This window comes from Vanacampus margaritifer, chromosome 2 (assembly GCF_051991255.1).
Source record: "Vanacampus margaritifer isolate UIUO_Vmar chromosome 2, RoL_Vmar_1.0, whole genome shotgun sequence".
In the NCBI taxonomy this organism is placed as follows: Eukaryota; Metazoa; Chordata; class Actinopteri; order Syngnathiformes; family Syngnathidae; genus Vanacampus; species Vanacampus margaritifer.
This window is the reverse complement of record NC_135433.1, coordinates 41386498-41401527: the sequence shown is the minus strand read 5'-3', so window position 1 is coordinate 41401527 and position 15030 is coordinate 41386498. Positions and strand designations below refer to the sequence as shown.

Genomic DNA, 15030 nt, shown 5'->3' with positions numbered 1-15030 from the left:
CGCAGGTTTATAAAAAGAACCCTGAGTAAGCAAAAATCCTCACTATTCTTGTCCATGAAACTCTTCCTTCCCCGCATTGATACTGCACATCCTCATTCCTGTCCTTTAGTTCTACCACAAAGCGAGAGAACGAGACGATCATTCCTCATTAATGACTACCAGAGCCGCATTCTTCTCAGTTCTCGGGGTGGCCTCCTTCGCCACCAAAAGTGCGTGTTTGTCATGCCTGCCATTCCCATTGCAACACCCTATACGGGACAAAGAAAGGCACTCGGTCCCTCCCAGATTAGCAACTAATGCTATTTGAAATTCCTCCGGTCACTGCTTCTACCTTCGCCAGCAACATGTGCTGCATTCCTACACACTTTTTCTTTTTAATTGCTCTGATATAGTAGGATAACCTAAACGTGGAGAAAAGGATAGGATTTGACACGGTTGAATCGAGAGCACAGTTGTGACGGTACACCCTAACCTCATCACTGACAATGACGCATCACAATGACATGAATGTGGCTCACGTGCTTTACAAGTCAGTTTAAGGTCAATAAACTAAACATATACTGACATGGTAAAGACCCTGCAAAGTGAAAACAATGAGTTCTTTGAAATTTGACACAGCACATAGAAGAGCGTTGTTAACAGCCCCGCCAAATTTAAACGATTAAAAAATGTCACCTACATAAAATGAGGCTTTCAAATCATGAAAAATCAAGCCATTCTCTCTGGTTTTGAATGCTGTAGGCGAGTTCGCTGGATGTGGTGAAACCACGCCCTGCTCAACTGTCAACCGTCAATTAATACTGTACCACTTCTATGACCTAGTAAAATGGATGCTATGCATATACTTAACTATATGTTAATGTTATGAAGTTAAGACGTGAAAATATATCTGCTAAAAGACTCTGGTGTCTGGAGTAACCCACCGGGTCATCTCAAGAGATGGGTAGTAATGCGCTACAATTACTCTGTTAAATTTACTTAAGTAACTTTTGGGTTAAATTGTATTTGCCAGAGTAGTTTCGAAGTATACTTTTCACTTGAGTATCTATGTTAAGAACTCCATTGCTCCATTACATTGAGCTGAATTCCATTCGCTAATTTCATTTTAATTTATTAGAATAAAATTAATAATAAAATTGCTCAGTTAGAAAAATATTATCTGTAGTTGCTTACCAGCCAGTACTTGAGTATTTTTTTTTTTTTTACTGAATACTTATTTACTCTTACTCAAGTAATAATTTGATATATATTTTACTTTTACTTGAATCTTATTATTCTAAAGTAAACAGTACTGTTACTTAGGTAAAATTTTGGGCTACTCTGGCCGCCTCTGGTTGTCGCAAAGATTTTTCACATTGTGACAACGGGGCACTCTAAAGCATCCACACCAGTGCGAAGCCCTTGTCCACATGCTAGCTATCAACTGACTTTTTTTTTATTCCACCACACCCAAGACAGGGTTAGATGGAGGCAACTGATTCACTGTGGCGACCCCTGAAGGGAAAAGCCAAACGGAAAAGAAGAAGATCCTAATATTTAACATGAAGTAACTTGCAAACTTCTGCACATTTTTAAAATTGTGAAATGCAACTAGACGCCAGTCCCCACAAATATATGCATTATTTCATTTATTACTGCTAAATTGTGTAATAGTGACTCCTTTTCACGACGTTGAAGGCTTTTATTTTGTTAAGTTCTCGACTGCGCATTGATTGTAAAGTGATGCCGCTTTACTGCAAGCCAGAGCCTCTCTGTTGCACGCGACAGCAAGCCAAGAGTATGCTGAATAAAATACACCTCACATCTAGAGATCAAAAGTGGCTTGGGGTCACTCCAACTGACGAGACGGCGTCCATTCGGCTCTTGCCTCTCAGCGGTTTTGAGAGTGCCATGGACACCACTTGCTGGAGCAACCTAGCTCGTTGCTAACGGCTAACCGAGTGTGTTCTGTCAAAGCAGAGAACAGTCCAAATAGCTCCTCCACGCTAACAATCTGCCCTTTAAACATGGTGTGTTTTAGCTCCAGTGTCTTACAGTTAACAGTGCATTTCTTTTTGGGTCATTTTGACGTGGACGTTTCTGCCGCGTCATGACTGGAATTCCCTTTAGTAGAGGCTTTCCAAATAAGGAGCGGTCGTTAATCGGGCGTTAAAAAAAATAGTGCCGTTGAAGGCACTTTAAGTTAACGAGATATTAACGCGATCATTTTGACACCTTTACCACATACATTTATGATTGTCAACCCTGACCGTTTTCCAGAGCAGATCGGGGAGGGGGAAGGATAATCACTCAGGATAAGACATCTGATAATTGGGACTTGGCTGACATTGATCGGTATGTGTATCCCGCTGGATTATTACACATGCCCTGGGTCGAACTGACCCCAACATTGCTGCTGTTAATAAACAGATGGTGAGCATGTTAACACATGTCTGAACATGGACCGAGAGGAAACGGGGTGGCGGTGAGGAGATTGTGCGGAGGCTTGAGGATCCGGCGGAATGCAAAGGCCAATCATCTTATGACGGTTTGTGCGTTCTTATCTCGCCCTTCTGACTGACTGACAACATGGTGAGTTCCAGGCCAACATTCCTCCGCGAAGGTGAAAGGCAGTTGACGTGTCACAACCGCCTCGTTCTCGCTCTTTCTTTCCCAGCACTGACATGACAAAAGAAGATGGAACGTAAGATGGGAGCCAGAGGTTAAATTCCACTGTGCGCCGACATCCAGTGAAAATGATTATGTGCTCTCTTATTTTCTGCACCCTGTCCTTCTCCGGCTCAGTCACATGGGAATTTCTTCCTAGCACAATCACCATGAAAGGAACTGGATTGTTGCTGAGTAAACCGTGAAAATGATCTTCTCACGGTGTGTGCTGGGGATTGTTATCTCCGTGTTTACACTTCTAAAGGCACATTGCAGAGGATTCCAATTTTCCTTTCAAGGCACGAGGGTGATAATATTTGTGTCTCTGATCACCTTGGAATCTTTTCTCACCCTCTCTTTCTGACAATGTATGTCGGATAGTCTTGAGATTTCATTGCAACCTGAATTCAGTTTCAAGACATCCTGAGTGGAATGGCGCAAAGCAGCCCCAGAACATAACAAAGACCGAACTTTCTGACACCTGGGTACCAAATTTTTCACCTGAATGCCTTGATTATCTTCATTTCATTGTACTCACACGGGTTCAAGACACTCTGCTGGAATTTCATAGTTCTTTGCAAAGCAGAGGTGGGTAGTAACGAGTTACATTTACTCCGTTACATTTACTTGAGTAATTTATTGGGGGGGGGAGTATTTCTAAGAGTAGTTTTACCCCTCAATACTTTTTACTTTTACTTGAGTAGATGTGTGAAGAAGAAACGCTACTCTTACTCCGCTATATTGTGCTACACTAGAGTCGTTATCCCCATTTCATACATTAGATTGACCGTATTTTTACGGTCTGAAATTTTCTCAGAAATCAATCTGTAAATGCTTTTGTGCGACTTGCCCTGGTTGAGGACTTGCAGGCATGATGAGAACCCGAAAGAGTCAACTGAAAAATTACGTCTTGGAGCTTTCGCTTTAAGAAACTGCCAACTATGGTGATTAGACTGGCAGGCTGCGCTGAGCGAGTTACGTCACAGTTTGCGAATGGATTATGCATTCTTGGGATCACGTGTCTGCTTGCACTGTTGTTCAAGCTCAGACTTTTTATTTTTTATTTTATGATTTAAAGATGTCAGAATTTGCACATCATTTTATGTTTTTGTATGTTTGATGACATTGTTTTTTTTAAAATACCTTATGTTCAAGCAGTTACTCAGTACTTGAGTATTCTTTTCAGCGAATACTTTTTTACTTGCACTTTTATGACTACTTTTTACTTTTACTTGAGTAATATCATTTGGAAGTAACGCTACTCTTACTTGAGTACAATTTTTGGCTGCTCTACCCACCTCTGGCTGGAAGCAGCAAATCAGTCCTAGAACATGATCAATAACAAGCTTTATGGCGCCATGTAGCACATTTTGCCGTAATAGTCTATAGGGATGTCACTGTACCGTACAAATTCAAGACACAGTGCCAGCCAGATGTAGCAAAGCAGCCCCACAACACAATTGAGACTAAGGTTTCTGACATCTGGAGGGCCATTTTGCGCTAGAATGCCTTGATATTTTTAAGGTGTCATTGTAACATGTCAATTTCAAGACTCACAGACAGTGTCAGATGAAGCGTCGATGGTCATGAATGTGTCATGCAATTCACATGCATGAGCCGCGAATGACCACTCTTTGTCTTGGGGAGGCCCAAGGCAAACATAGTCAGGTGTGATCAAGTTTTGGACAGGTGTGATACTGGTTTGGCCGCCATGTGCATGACTGATGTTTCCCAATGTGGTCCAAGAAATGCTCAGGGAGTTTGTGTGAATGCTCAGACACTTGGAAAATTAGGGGGAACATTGCTCTATGGTAGGCTTCCCCAATCCCGGTCCTAGAGGGCCGGAGTCCTACAGGTTTTAGATGTGTCCGTCTTCTAACACACCTGATTCATATAATCAGCTCATCAACTTGCTAATAATCCTGATCTTGAGGACGCAAACAAACCTGCAGGGCTTGGGGAGCATTTCTAGCAGCCTTTCTACGTGGACTTTGCATGTTCTCCGTGTATTTTCTCTTAGGATGATTTTTGTCCATGTAACTTCCTACCACATTCCCAAACACGTGAATCTTCGGTCAATGTGCTGTGATTGGCTGGCGACTAGTCTCTCCCCAAAACTTGTAGGTTAACTGAAGACACTGAATTCTCCATAACTAGTATATGTGCCTGACAAGTTGTGATTAGTCCAGGGTCGGTGCAAAGGAACAGACATGAAATAACTGTCCAATACTCAAAACCGCCAAAGAGACTTATAGTAGGCTTACGCAATTCCCCAATCATTTCTTCACTCTTTTCATCATAACACAAGAGTTGTTTTGGACACAGCACATGGCCTGCCTGAAGGGACACGATGGCTGCTCTTGTGAATAACACTGCTGCCTTCTGTGTGCTGCCATGTGTTTGAGGCCACACAGATGACCCTCCGGTCTATTACAATAGTCAACTTTAACGCCACACAAGGAAGACTTTCATGAATCTCTTCCAGCAGGTTCCAGATGCTCCTTAGTACGCATATATACAATATAGAGACACAACAAGACAATACATACCAATACAACTAAGCCCCCGGACAGCTGGGCATCTTATTCACTCCAGAATGTCATGATAGTCTCTTAAGATGTCATTTGTACCCCGGTGCCAGATACAACCAAGTAAAACATAATCAAACCTCCTCTATGTTTCATAGTGGGTAAGAATGTTACCTATTGTTATAAATATCCCCCCCCCCCCCCACCCCCAAAAAAGGTTAATTCTACTTGACAAATGTATCTAATTACGTCCTTGGCTACTTTTATTAGTACTACAAAACCAACACTTCATCATCGCTGCTTTTCTGTTATTTTGTTTACTTCTGAGGAATTAGGCATACTTTTTGAAGTACAAATGCAAGATACATGCAACAAAAGCTATTCAAATACCGCATAAATGTACAACAGCCCAAATTCCGGTTAAATACAGTTTTTGTTGTACAGATCAATTTGGTTGTTGAGGTTGTCTAAAACATTTGAAGTTAAACAATGCCATCTCCTGGTTTAACAGTAGATTTGCACACACTGTACTGTACCTGGTTGAAGTGAGGGATTTTCACCGGTTAGTTGCAATCAAACGTACATGTTCTGTTTGGAATAAATACTGAAATTAAATTGGGAAAGAAAAAAGCGTATCTTTCATGACTCTTTTGTGTGGTAGACGCTAGCTGGAAGCCGATTGGATGAGCGATCTGCCATGTCTCATGGGGACCAATAGGGTTTAACTAGTTCTAAGACGTATAATGTGTGCAACTCCGCTGAAAAAATATGAAATGCTGGGGATGGTGTTGTTTTGTTGACAACGCGGTAGTAATCGCAAAAGTAGCAATTTGCACTCGGACAGATTAGAAGACGACATGAGAAAGGAAGGAAGGATTATATATATATATATAGATATAGATAGATAGATAGATAGATAGATAGATAGATAGATAGATAGATAGATAGATAGATAGATAGATAGATATTTTAGGGCAGATGCCCGGTGGGCCGGCCTCTTTTGGGGTCGATGCAGTGCTTTTTATTGATTATTTTCCTACATTTTACCCTAAAAGACTGTATGGACCAGTCCGTTAATCAATTTCGAATATAGATAGCACACTGAAACATCATCAATAAACATCAGTCGCAGAAATACATGAACTACAGAACTCAGGCAAGAATCAGGCCATGCCGGCGGTCTTACATCAAAATGCCAGGGCCGATTTTTTTGCATCAGCCCAGCCCCGCACCCTCTTAAGTGGGCCGAAATTCATTCTCGGCATTTGACCCATCCCCTGAGGGAGCGGTGAGCAGCAGCAGGGGCTTCGCTCGGGAATCATTTGGTGATCTAACTCCCAATGCTGAGTGTCAAGCAGGGAGGGAAATTGGTCCCATTTTTAGAGTCTTTGGTTTGACCCCACCAGGGATTGAACCCACAACCCCCAGTCTCAGGGAGGACACTCTACCACTAGGCCACTTAAATCTCACTGCCAGAATACCACATTCAGAAGTCCAAAACTTTGGAATGACTCGGATATGTCGAAAAATGTATCCTCTTTTACTGTTTTTAAAAAACTATTGAAATTACATTTACTCTTATCCTGATTATAATTATTTTACATCTACCTCTTTATCTACTTATAATGAAATCTTAAATCCGTTTTTACTGTATGTACCTCTTCTCTGTTCTTTCTTTCCTTAATTCAATTAATTTTGTTCTCTTGTTTTCAATAGATGTTATTGTCAATCTCAAATGTTTTTTGTTCAAATTTGATGTGACCCTTTGTGTATGAAGTGGAATCTTGTATAAGCCATTTTGGCTTCATTCCCTCCTTGCACTGTTTTGAAATTGTGCTAAATGAAAAATTGAATTGAATTGAATTTTCAAAAGGGTCTGTGCCCCTTCTTAATGGGTATCTGAAACTAAACAGATTGATGCCCTGTGTGGACGTGTAGTTGAAAACTATGTTACCACTAGATGTCACTCCTGTGCTGTAAATGTGCCAGCCATTCCAACTGCACCTTGGAAACAGTACATTCTACACATTCACTGTTTGAGAACTGTCTTTTGAATACATCGATGATATCTATTAAGCCTCACAGAACACTGACATTCTTGCAACACTATGTACAGTCTTCATATTTACATACAAGGCAGATCAATTTAGATCATATTGACATGGTATTTAAAAAGTGTATGAGCACTTATCAGTATGTACAAGGCTAGTAGAAGAACAGTAGAAGACTTTTTTTTGTTGGGTCTCTGCAGTGCTATGGAGTGTGAAATTAAACAATCTAGGAAATCAGAAGTAGACAAGAAAATTAAGAATGAAGCTGAAAATTCGGATCTGTTTAAAAATACAACTGAAAGCATGTTTTACTTACTAGGTTTTTCCCCTTAATTTCTTGATTTCACTTCTCTTGTCACAACTTTCAACATAATTGTATCATTGTGATCAAATAACAGATTATATTTCCCCATATTTAGTTTTAATGCATGCAAGAAGAAAATTTGAGCTCTTGGTATTCAAAATGTGCCTTTAGGAAAAGGTTTAAGACATGTTCATTCGCAATACTAAATTGTTTTCTCTACAACTTCTGAAAAAAAGATGCCTTTAGACATGCTGTATCAGGAATTAGAATTGTTTATGCCGCAATATCGGGAAAAGCCTTGCGGCACTGTCCCAGAACCAATCTGAATTGTTCCACTACAATTGGGGGGGAAACTCTTAAATATCCTCTTATCCCAAATCTGAACTTTTTCTAATACAACTTTGAGAAAAGCCAGACGCAAATCCGAGTTTATTCCCAAATTGATCCGCTTAAATTTCAAATCCAAGTTGTTTAATTCGCTATTAGGAAAAATGTAATTGTTATTTTCATGGAATGTGCCGTAATTATTTATAAGCCTTTGAAATGATTTCAAAGTATTTTGGGATCATGGTTTGGGGGTATAATTTGGGTTTGAACCTACTTGCAAATTTGTATATACATATCATCAGGGCTTGCTCTCTTAGACCAGCAAATTGTATTCATGTAGATTTTTACACTTTGGAGAATCACATTGTATTATGTGCAGTGTGTGTTTTAGTATGATTTTGCATGTTCCATCATCTAGATAAGAGTAGTGCAAACAAACGCCAGACGGTCTATCCTGTTCTCCAGATGCTCTTTTGTCAATGTTCCCACTCTCAACACACTTGTTTGGTTTTTACATGGTTACAACTTAGGGGTGTGAATTGCCTAGTACCTGGTGATTCAATTCGTGTCACGATTCATAGGTCACGATTTGATTCGATACCGATTAATCCCGATACGAATCTATAAATTGATTATTGCGATTTTTTTTTTTGTCAAATTTAGAAAATACTCATCAGTAAACTTGTACATGTTCACTGTAAGATTCGTATGAAAATGTATTTATTTATCTGAAAATTCTGGCTTATAACTGAGCCACTGCATTTAACAAACAGGTTGCAGTTTCATGTTTGAACAGCACTGAAATAAAATATTATGGTTTAATGTTCCATTACGTTGCATTAATATAACATTCTTCCATGCTTAATGTGTGAATCCTAACCCTAAGTAAGACGTTTTGTTGAATATTCCCATAAAAAATTGACGTAAAAAAAATCGATTCGGCCGCATGTCGAATCGATTCGAGAATTGCGCGCTGTAATATTGCGATATATTGCCGAATCGATTTTTTCTAACACCCCTATTACAACTTATGCTGTAAATCATCTTCGCTCTGCTCTGCGCACAGAAGCCACGTCAGCCTCCTATCAATTAAACCCCTCTAGCCAGTTTCACTGAGCAATGTGAAAATTAGTAAACATGTCTGTCATAATTGCATAATAATTCAAAAAAAGCCATGCTAGAAGATGAAGGAAGTTTGGTGCATTTATTTGAAGCATGGTGGCTAAATTTGAAGACTTGCCAGAACACATTGAAAACAATTCTTCCACCAAGACCAGCTTTCTTAAGGGTAGGGTAGGGATGCATATGATGAGCAGACCCACAAAAATAAAAATGTCTCATGTACCCGTTCTTGTGAACTTTCTTGGCGACCATTTTTGACGACTCGCCACACAACAAACCAAATCAGTTGTCACAGCGTCATTGAGCGACATGAAATTTGATAGCAATTTGTCTATCATGACTAGAGGCACAAAATAGTCTCAAAAAGTTATGCACAAAAAGACGGGAAATCTGCCATTTGTTTCAAGTAGCCATTTTAGGGTCAATTTGGCCTTTTCCAGTGGTCTTCCAAAGATGAACCGATTGTTTCCAAATGTTAACCACATATAAAGACTCATTTGCATCTCCTACTGGCAGAATTAAATAAATGCAATACAGTATATGACGAGTTTAATTTTTGCACCTATAACCCCGCCAACCTTTGAGAGGCCCACAAGCATTCCAGTTGTACTTGTTTCTGATTCGTTTCCATCTGGGAAGTGTGAGGCATCCTTCAAGCTGCACAACCAGAAATGTGAGTGCTGACAAAGCATGAACCGCCATTGCAAGTTCTGGCACGACACACTCATGTGCATCAACAAGGCCCAGACGTGGCAACTCAACGAAATGAGCAGTATTGTTAATGGGATACTTAAGACAGCCCTTTGCCATTTAAGTGCCGTGGGAAGATGAAAATCGGTGCATTGTGTTCGCTAAAAGACAATAAAATAAAAAGCTCCTTCCACTTCCCAGGTCTTTAAATTTTGAGACTAATGTCTCTTCAAACAGGCCTCAGATTAAATATTGGATTTAGGATGACGTCCAAAACTAAAACCAGAAAATGTGTAGTCAGAATATATGTCTTTATGTTGTCTAATGGTGAGGTATTATGCTTTTTTTTTGTCATCAGGGTGTCATGGAGGTCTATCATTGTAAAGTACTTGTCAAAGAAAAGGTTGAGGAACAGATTCTGCCAAATGGAGAACAGCTGATCCTCCAATGCAATTTCCTCCTGTAACTCTGAAGGTAGTCTTGCCTTGGTAGACAACAAACTCCAAGACTCGACTGGTTGATGCAGCTAAGACAAACACCTTCAATCCAGTTGAGTTTGATTTGTCCGGTACATATCCTGTATTTGAGGAAAGTGGGAAGTGGGACTTTTCCGAGGTCAAACCTGCACATCCCCCTTGATCTCGGAAATCCCACTTGCGAAATCGGCAGAATAAAAGTAACCTGACTTCACCGATCGACTTCGATGTGACATCACTCTTCAATGGTGACCACGATGGAAACACAGACCGTGGATGGTAAAACACAATTTACTCGCGTGTAAAACTAGATTCATAAATATTGGCCATAACTTGACGTAACACAACGTACGTGAAAGTATGCTGCTATCTCCCTGCATGAAATGATATGGTGAACTACTGAACTGTATGAAATAAGATAAAAACAATAAATGAAGCAAAATTACAAGAAGGCGAGTTTGCTGGCTGTCAAAATGAGTTTTTGAGGACCAAAATAAAAAACTATTTATCACTATCCGCCATTTTGGTTGTTTTCAGGTCGGAACTGGGAAAAGCCAACTGGGATAAATCCAACTTCCAACCTTCCTCGAATGCAGCTGGGCATCGACTAGTAAAACCATTTGAACCATTTGCTCGTCAAGGCATAATTTTCACGTCCTTGCTTTACTTTGGTTCAAGAGGGGCAACAATTTGCAATACAATTTTCTTTGCTTAGGAGAATGACACCCGATTTTGTCATTTGAAAGAACAGAATAAAATGGAGGACATTAGTTTCAAATACAGTTAATGATTAAGACAACATTTTTAATGTGGTAGAAGACTTAGAAAAACTGTCAACAACATTTCAAGGCAGAATTTGCTCAGTAAGAAGTATTATGGGATGCATTGACAGAAGCCATTTTCTTTTGCGATGTAACCAAAGAAACCAAAGCACCACCTCTTTACATTTGGTATCATTGAAAAGTCATAAATGTCCTCTGTAGAACACAGCAGGAGTTAATTCAGTTGTATGTCGTATCTGGGAGATGATCAGGTTTACAAATGTCCTCAATCGAGGACAAATTTGAGCTACTGGTTGTGCTCATCGGGAGCAAACTAACAAAATTCAAAGCAGCTCTGGTTACATGAGTGCAAACAGTCTCAGGCGGGTATTATCTAAAGCGGCCCCAATGTTATGTCTCACTGGGACAAATTTCACAATTTCGGTCTACAATCACAGCTCACGTTCCCAATCATTGGGTGAATAGTCTGCCGCTTGGTGACACTTTTTAAGTGTTAAAACTATACAGGCGTTTGCTGAGATTTGAATCGTCAACCTCAGAACTGTGAGGCAGGTACTGCCAGTGATGAAGGCATTTTCAGAAAATAATTCTAGTAAAAATGATTTAGCATTGCAATTCCACTCCCCGAAATCTAAAGGTCAACCCTCATGGTCTGAGTCGCCCAGATGGATTTCCGGCACAAGGCTGTAGTATTCGGTGGACTGAGTCATGTATGCTTTCTCCCGGTCGGTTGAGTCTTTCAAAACTTCTGTCACGCTAACAGCGTCCGGCTCAGACTTGCTGGGCCTCCTCCCCTCGGACCCTGACTCTACGGACCCCAGCGGGACTTCCTCGTCTTTGTTTGTGTTTCCCAGAATGTTCGAAGCCAGGATCGGGATTCCTTCCCCGACGCAGTCTGCCGACTTCCGCGGGGGTTCGCTGTCCACCTTGGACCCGATCCCTCTCAAACTGGGGGTCCGTTTTTTGGATGCCCCAAATGTGGGGAACTCCTTCCTCCTCCTCCCACAGCACCAGCACACCAATAGAGTGGCGAGGATGAGAAGTGGGAGTGCGATGAAGAGCACGGTGAGGCTGGCCGGCCGGCAAGCGTCGCTCAGTTTGGCCGAGCGCGCCGCACGGCCTGCCAGTGTCCAAGGCGTGGCGCACGTCAGGTTCCTCGCCAGCTCCTCCGCCTCCAGGACTTCCAGGAAGGAGCAGGAGCACTCCCAGGGGTTCCCATTCAGCTCCAGGCTCCTGAGGACGGGCCTCTGGAGCACCGACGCCGGCAAGGAGCGCAGACGGTTCTCCTGCAGGTCTAACTGTAGCAGGTTATCCGAGTCCTGCAGGAATCCCTCGGGGAGCTCCTGCAGCGCGTTCCAGCTCAGTTCCAGCACCTTCAGGCGGGGCTGTCCAGCCAAGAAGTAGCGCGGTAAAGCTGCAATCCCATTATGCGCTAAGTAGACCTTCTCCAGTAGGGATGCCCCCACCGTCGATACCTCCAGGAAGGTGATGTTGCACCAGGAGAGATCCAGAATACGAAGGCCAGAGTGGTTGGTCAGACGAGACCAGGGAACGAGGCCCAGCGTGGAACCTGAGTAGTTGAGGCAGCAGACCCCGACGGGCACCTCGGAAGGGAACGCCGACAAAATGGTGGCCGGTGGGCACAAGCAGCCGCCGGCAAGAGCCGCCGACAGCAAGGGGAAGATAAAGGTGCTCCACCCACCTATCATATCTCACAAGACAGATCAAATGTGTTCAGCAACCACCTCAGAGGGCGGAAGTGGGCTCGTAATGCGCCAGGCTTCTCTGAGGACGCCTGGTTGCTTTGGAGATGGTGGGCATCGGCATGGTGACCCCGTTGCTAAGGCTCGGGAATGTCGCGTTGGGCTGCAAAGATGAAGCAGATGTGGAAGTTTATTGAGGATTATCTACTGGATAAACTTTATCCAAATGTTATTTAAATTGGCAAAATTTGTTTTATAAAGCACTTCATGGCCTTTGTCTGTGAAGTCTTTTTTTCTCTATCTTTTAAAATATTTATTTTATTTTATTGTTTACTAGGCATCTATATTGTAAAGCACCCAGTGGCCTTTTTTTCAATCTGTTTTTTATAGTCTTATTGTCTAAAGAATACTGGAGGACATGTAGTTGACCATTGTTTGACGAAATATGGCATTCCCTTGCAGGGAATTAGGAACTTCCTGTCACATGCTGAATGAATGTCCTTTTATTCCTCTGATGATTTTGTGTGTGTGTGTGTGTGTGTGTGTGTGTGTGTGTGTGTGTGTGTGTGTGTGTGTGTGTGTGTGTGCGTGCGTGTGTGTGTGCCAGTGTGTGTGTGTGTGTGTCAATGTGTGTGTGCTAATGTACGATCTTTAAATCTGGAAAACCAAGATGACCTCACTCCCAAACAATGCCATATCCTCTCCCTTTTCCTGCAAAACAAACGCCTCAGTTCTCCTCGTCGAACCTCCCGAACTGTAACGCAACATCGCCATTGTTTTTATGACACGATTAAGCATGTATGCAAGTCAAAATGAACAATCCAATGTGTTTAAGCATGCTATTACTACTATACTATGTTACCATTATAAGCTTCACTTTGTAGTCAGAAGCAATGTTGTTTTTATAACATTATTAAACATGCAAGTTAAGATGATCAATACAATCCGAGTATTTAAAATGTATTATTACTTTGTAATCTAGATACCATGTTATTGATGTTTTTATGTCATGAGTACCAATGAATGTAGGCAAGCCAAGATGCTTTAACGAGTGTACATAAAATGCACTTTTAGTCAAAAACAACTTTGTTCTTAATTGCTTGATTAAACATAGGCAATTTGCAAGTCAAGAGTATATTATACGATATATTTTGAGCATTTGAAGGCTTATTTAACATTTTTTTCAGACGGTTTTGAATTGCCTGGCAGGCTGGCATCAAACGTTTTCCATGGTTCACGTGCTTTGGGTTGCCCACCCAGGGGGCACCCTTATCCTTAAAGCAACAATAACGTGTATTCGGGTGTGCTGCACAGGTGTGCAGCTTGGTAATACTTAAAGTGATACTTACCTGAGGCGACCATTTTTCACAAGCAGTTAGGAGCTCACAGCCAATTCTTGAGATTTCCAAATAATGGCACTGGCAGATTCCAAGGAAATACTCAGAAGGAGAATAACCCTTTTCGACTGACAGAGTAAAACATCTTCTCTTCTTACTTTTTTGTCCTCTTCTTCGCCTTTTGTGGGAGGGTGTGTCTCAATGTGTTTAGTAGAGAGTTTGATAGAACACAAAGGAAAGTAGCACCCCCTGGTGGCTCTTTCAACTTTGTCACCTCAAGCTTTTGAGAAAAAAAAACTCATGGTGTTTATTGAGAGGCTGATGTTGGCCTACTGTGTTGCTTCTTATTTGTTAATTCACAGGCCCAATGTATATTGCCGGGCTCCCTAATTACTTTATTTTTTATTATTTAAATGTGTAGGAATACTCTTAAACACCTCTCACAATTTTCTGTCCGATCACAAATCTTAGAAAGAAAGAAAAAAGACTGACCTGTTGATGCCGATTTTTATTTTATTTATTTTTTAATTTTTTGCAGATCTCTGTTTTTTTCATAGCCAAACAGCATACACCTTCGATGTTCCAATCTTGTTTTATTTTGGTTTTATTTTAAAACATTTGACAATACAAACATAACAAACGGGTTGCTTTACTGCACATGAAGCAGTTCTCTTAAATGAAAATAAACAGCCTAATAGTCATTTTACAGCAGAAGAAGGCAGTGGCTGACTTTTTCAGACCTCTGTGGAGGGAGGTGAGATTGGTGGACAAGATTGGTTGACAGGGGATTGGCCAATCACTGATCCCCCAAATTTACCAGTCCCAACCGATCGACCTGTGCACCTTTTTATTTAGTAATCAAGTATTTTTAAGAATAACGTAAATATTGTAAAAATGTTTATAATACACAACATTATAATACATTTAGAAACAAATATATAGTATAGTATACAAAAATACAGTTAGACGATATGCTAACTAAAAAGACTTTATAAAAAGAATTTATAATACAACAATTGAGATATAACAACTTTGAATATAATAACAAATCAGGTAAATTTCTT

At 41.0% G+C, this 15030-nt stretch overlaps 1 protein-coding gene across 1 annotated transcript; it reads right to left on the bottom strand.

Annotated features, from left to right (window-relative positions):
* Positions 1-10915: 10915 nt before the first annotated feature.
* LOC144044492 (uncharacterized) lies at positions 10916-14184 on the bottom strand. The gene is made up of 2 exons (XM_077558943.1): positions 13979-14184; positions 10916-12792 (listed from the first exon to the last, which is right to left on the bottom strand). Exon 2 carries the CDS (start codon positions 12633-12635, stop codon positions 11565-11567), a length of 1071 nt encoding a protein of 356 aa, XP_077415069.1. The 5' UTR covers positions 12636-12792; positions 13979-14184; the 3' UTR covers positions 10916-11564.
* Between the last annotated feature and the right edge of the window lie 846 nt (positions 14185-15030).

Coding starts and splice junctions, on each gene's coding strand:
- LOC144044492 (XM_077558943.1), bottom strand. CDS start 12,635: ATGATAGGTGGGTGGAGCACCTTTATCTTCCCCTTGCTGTCGGCGGCT.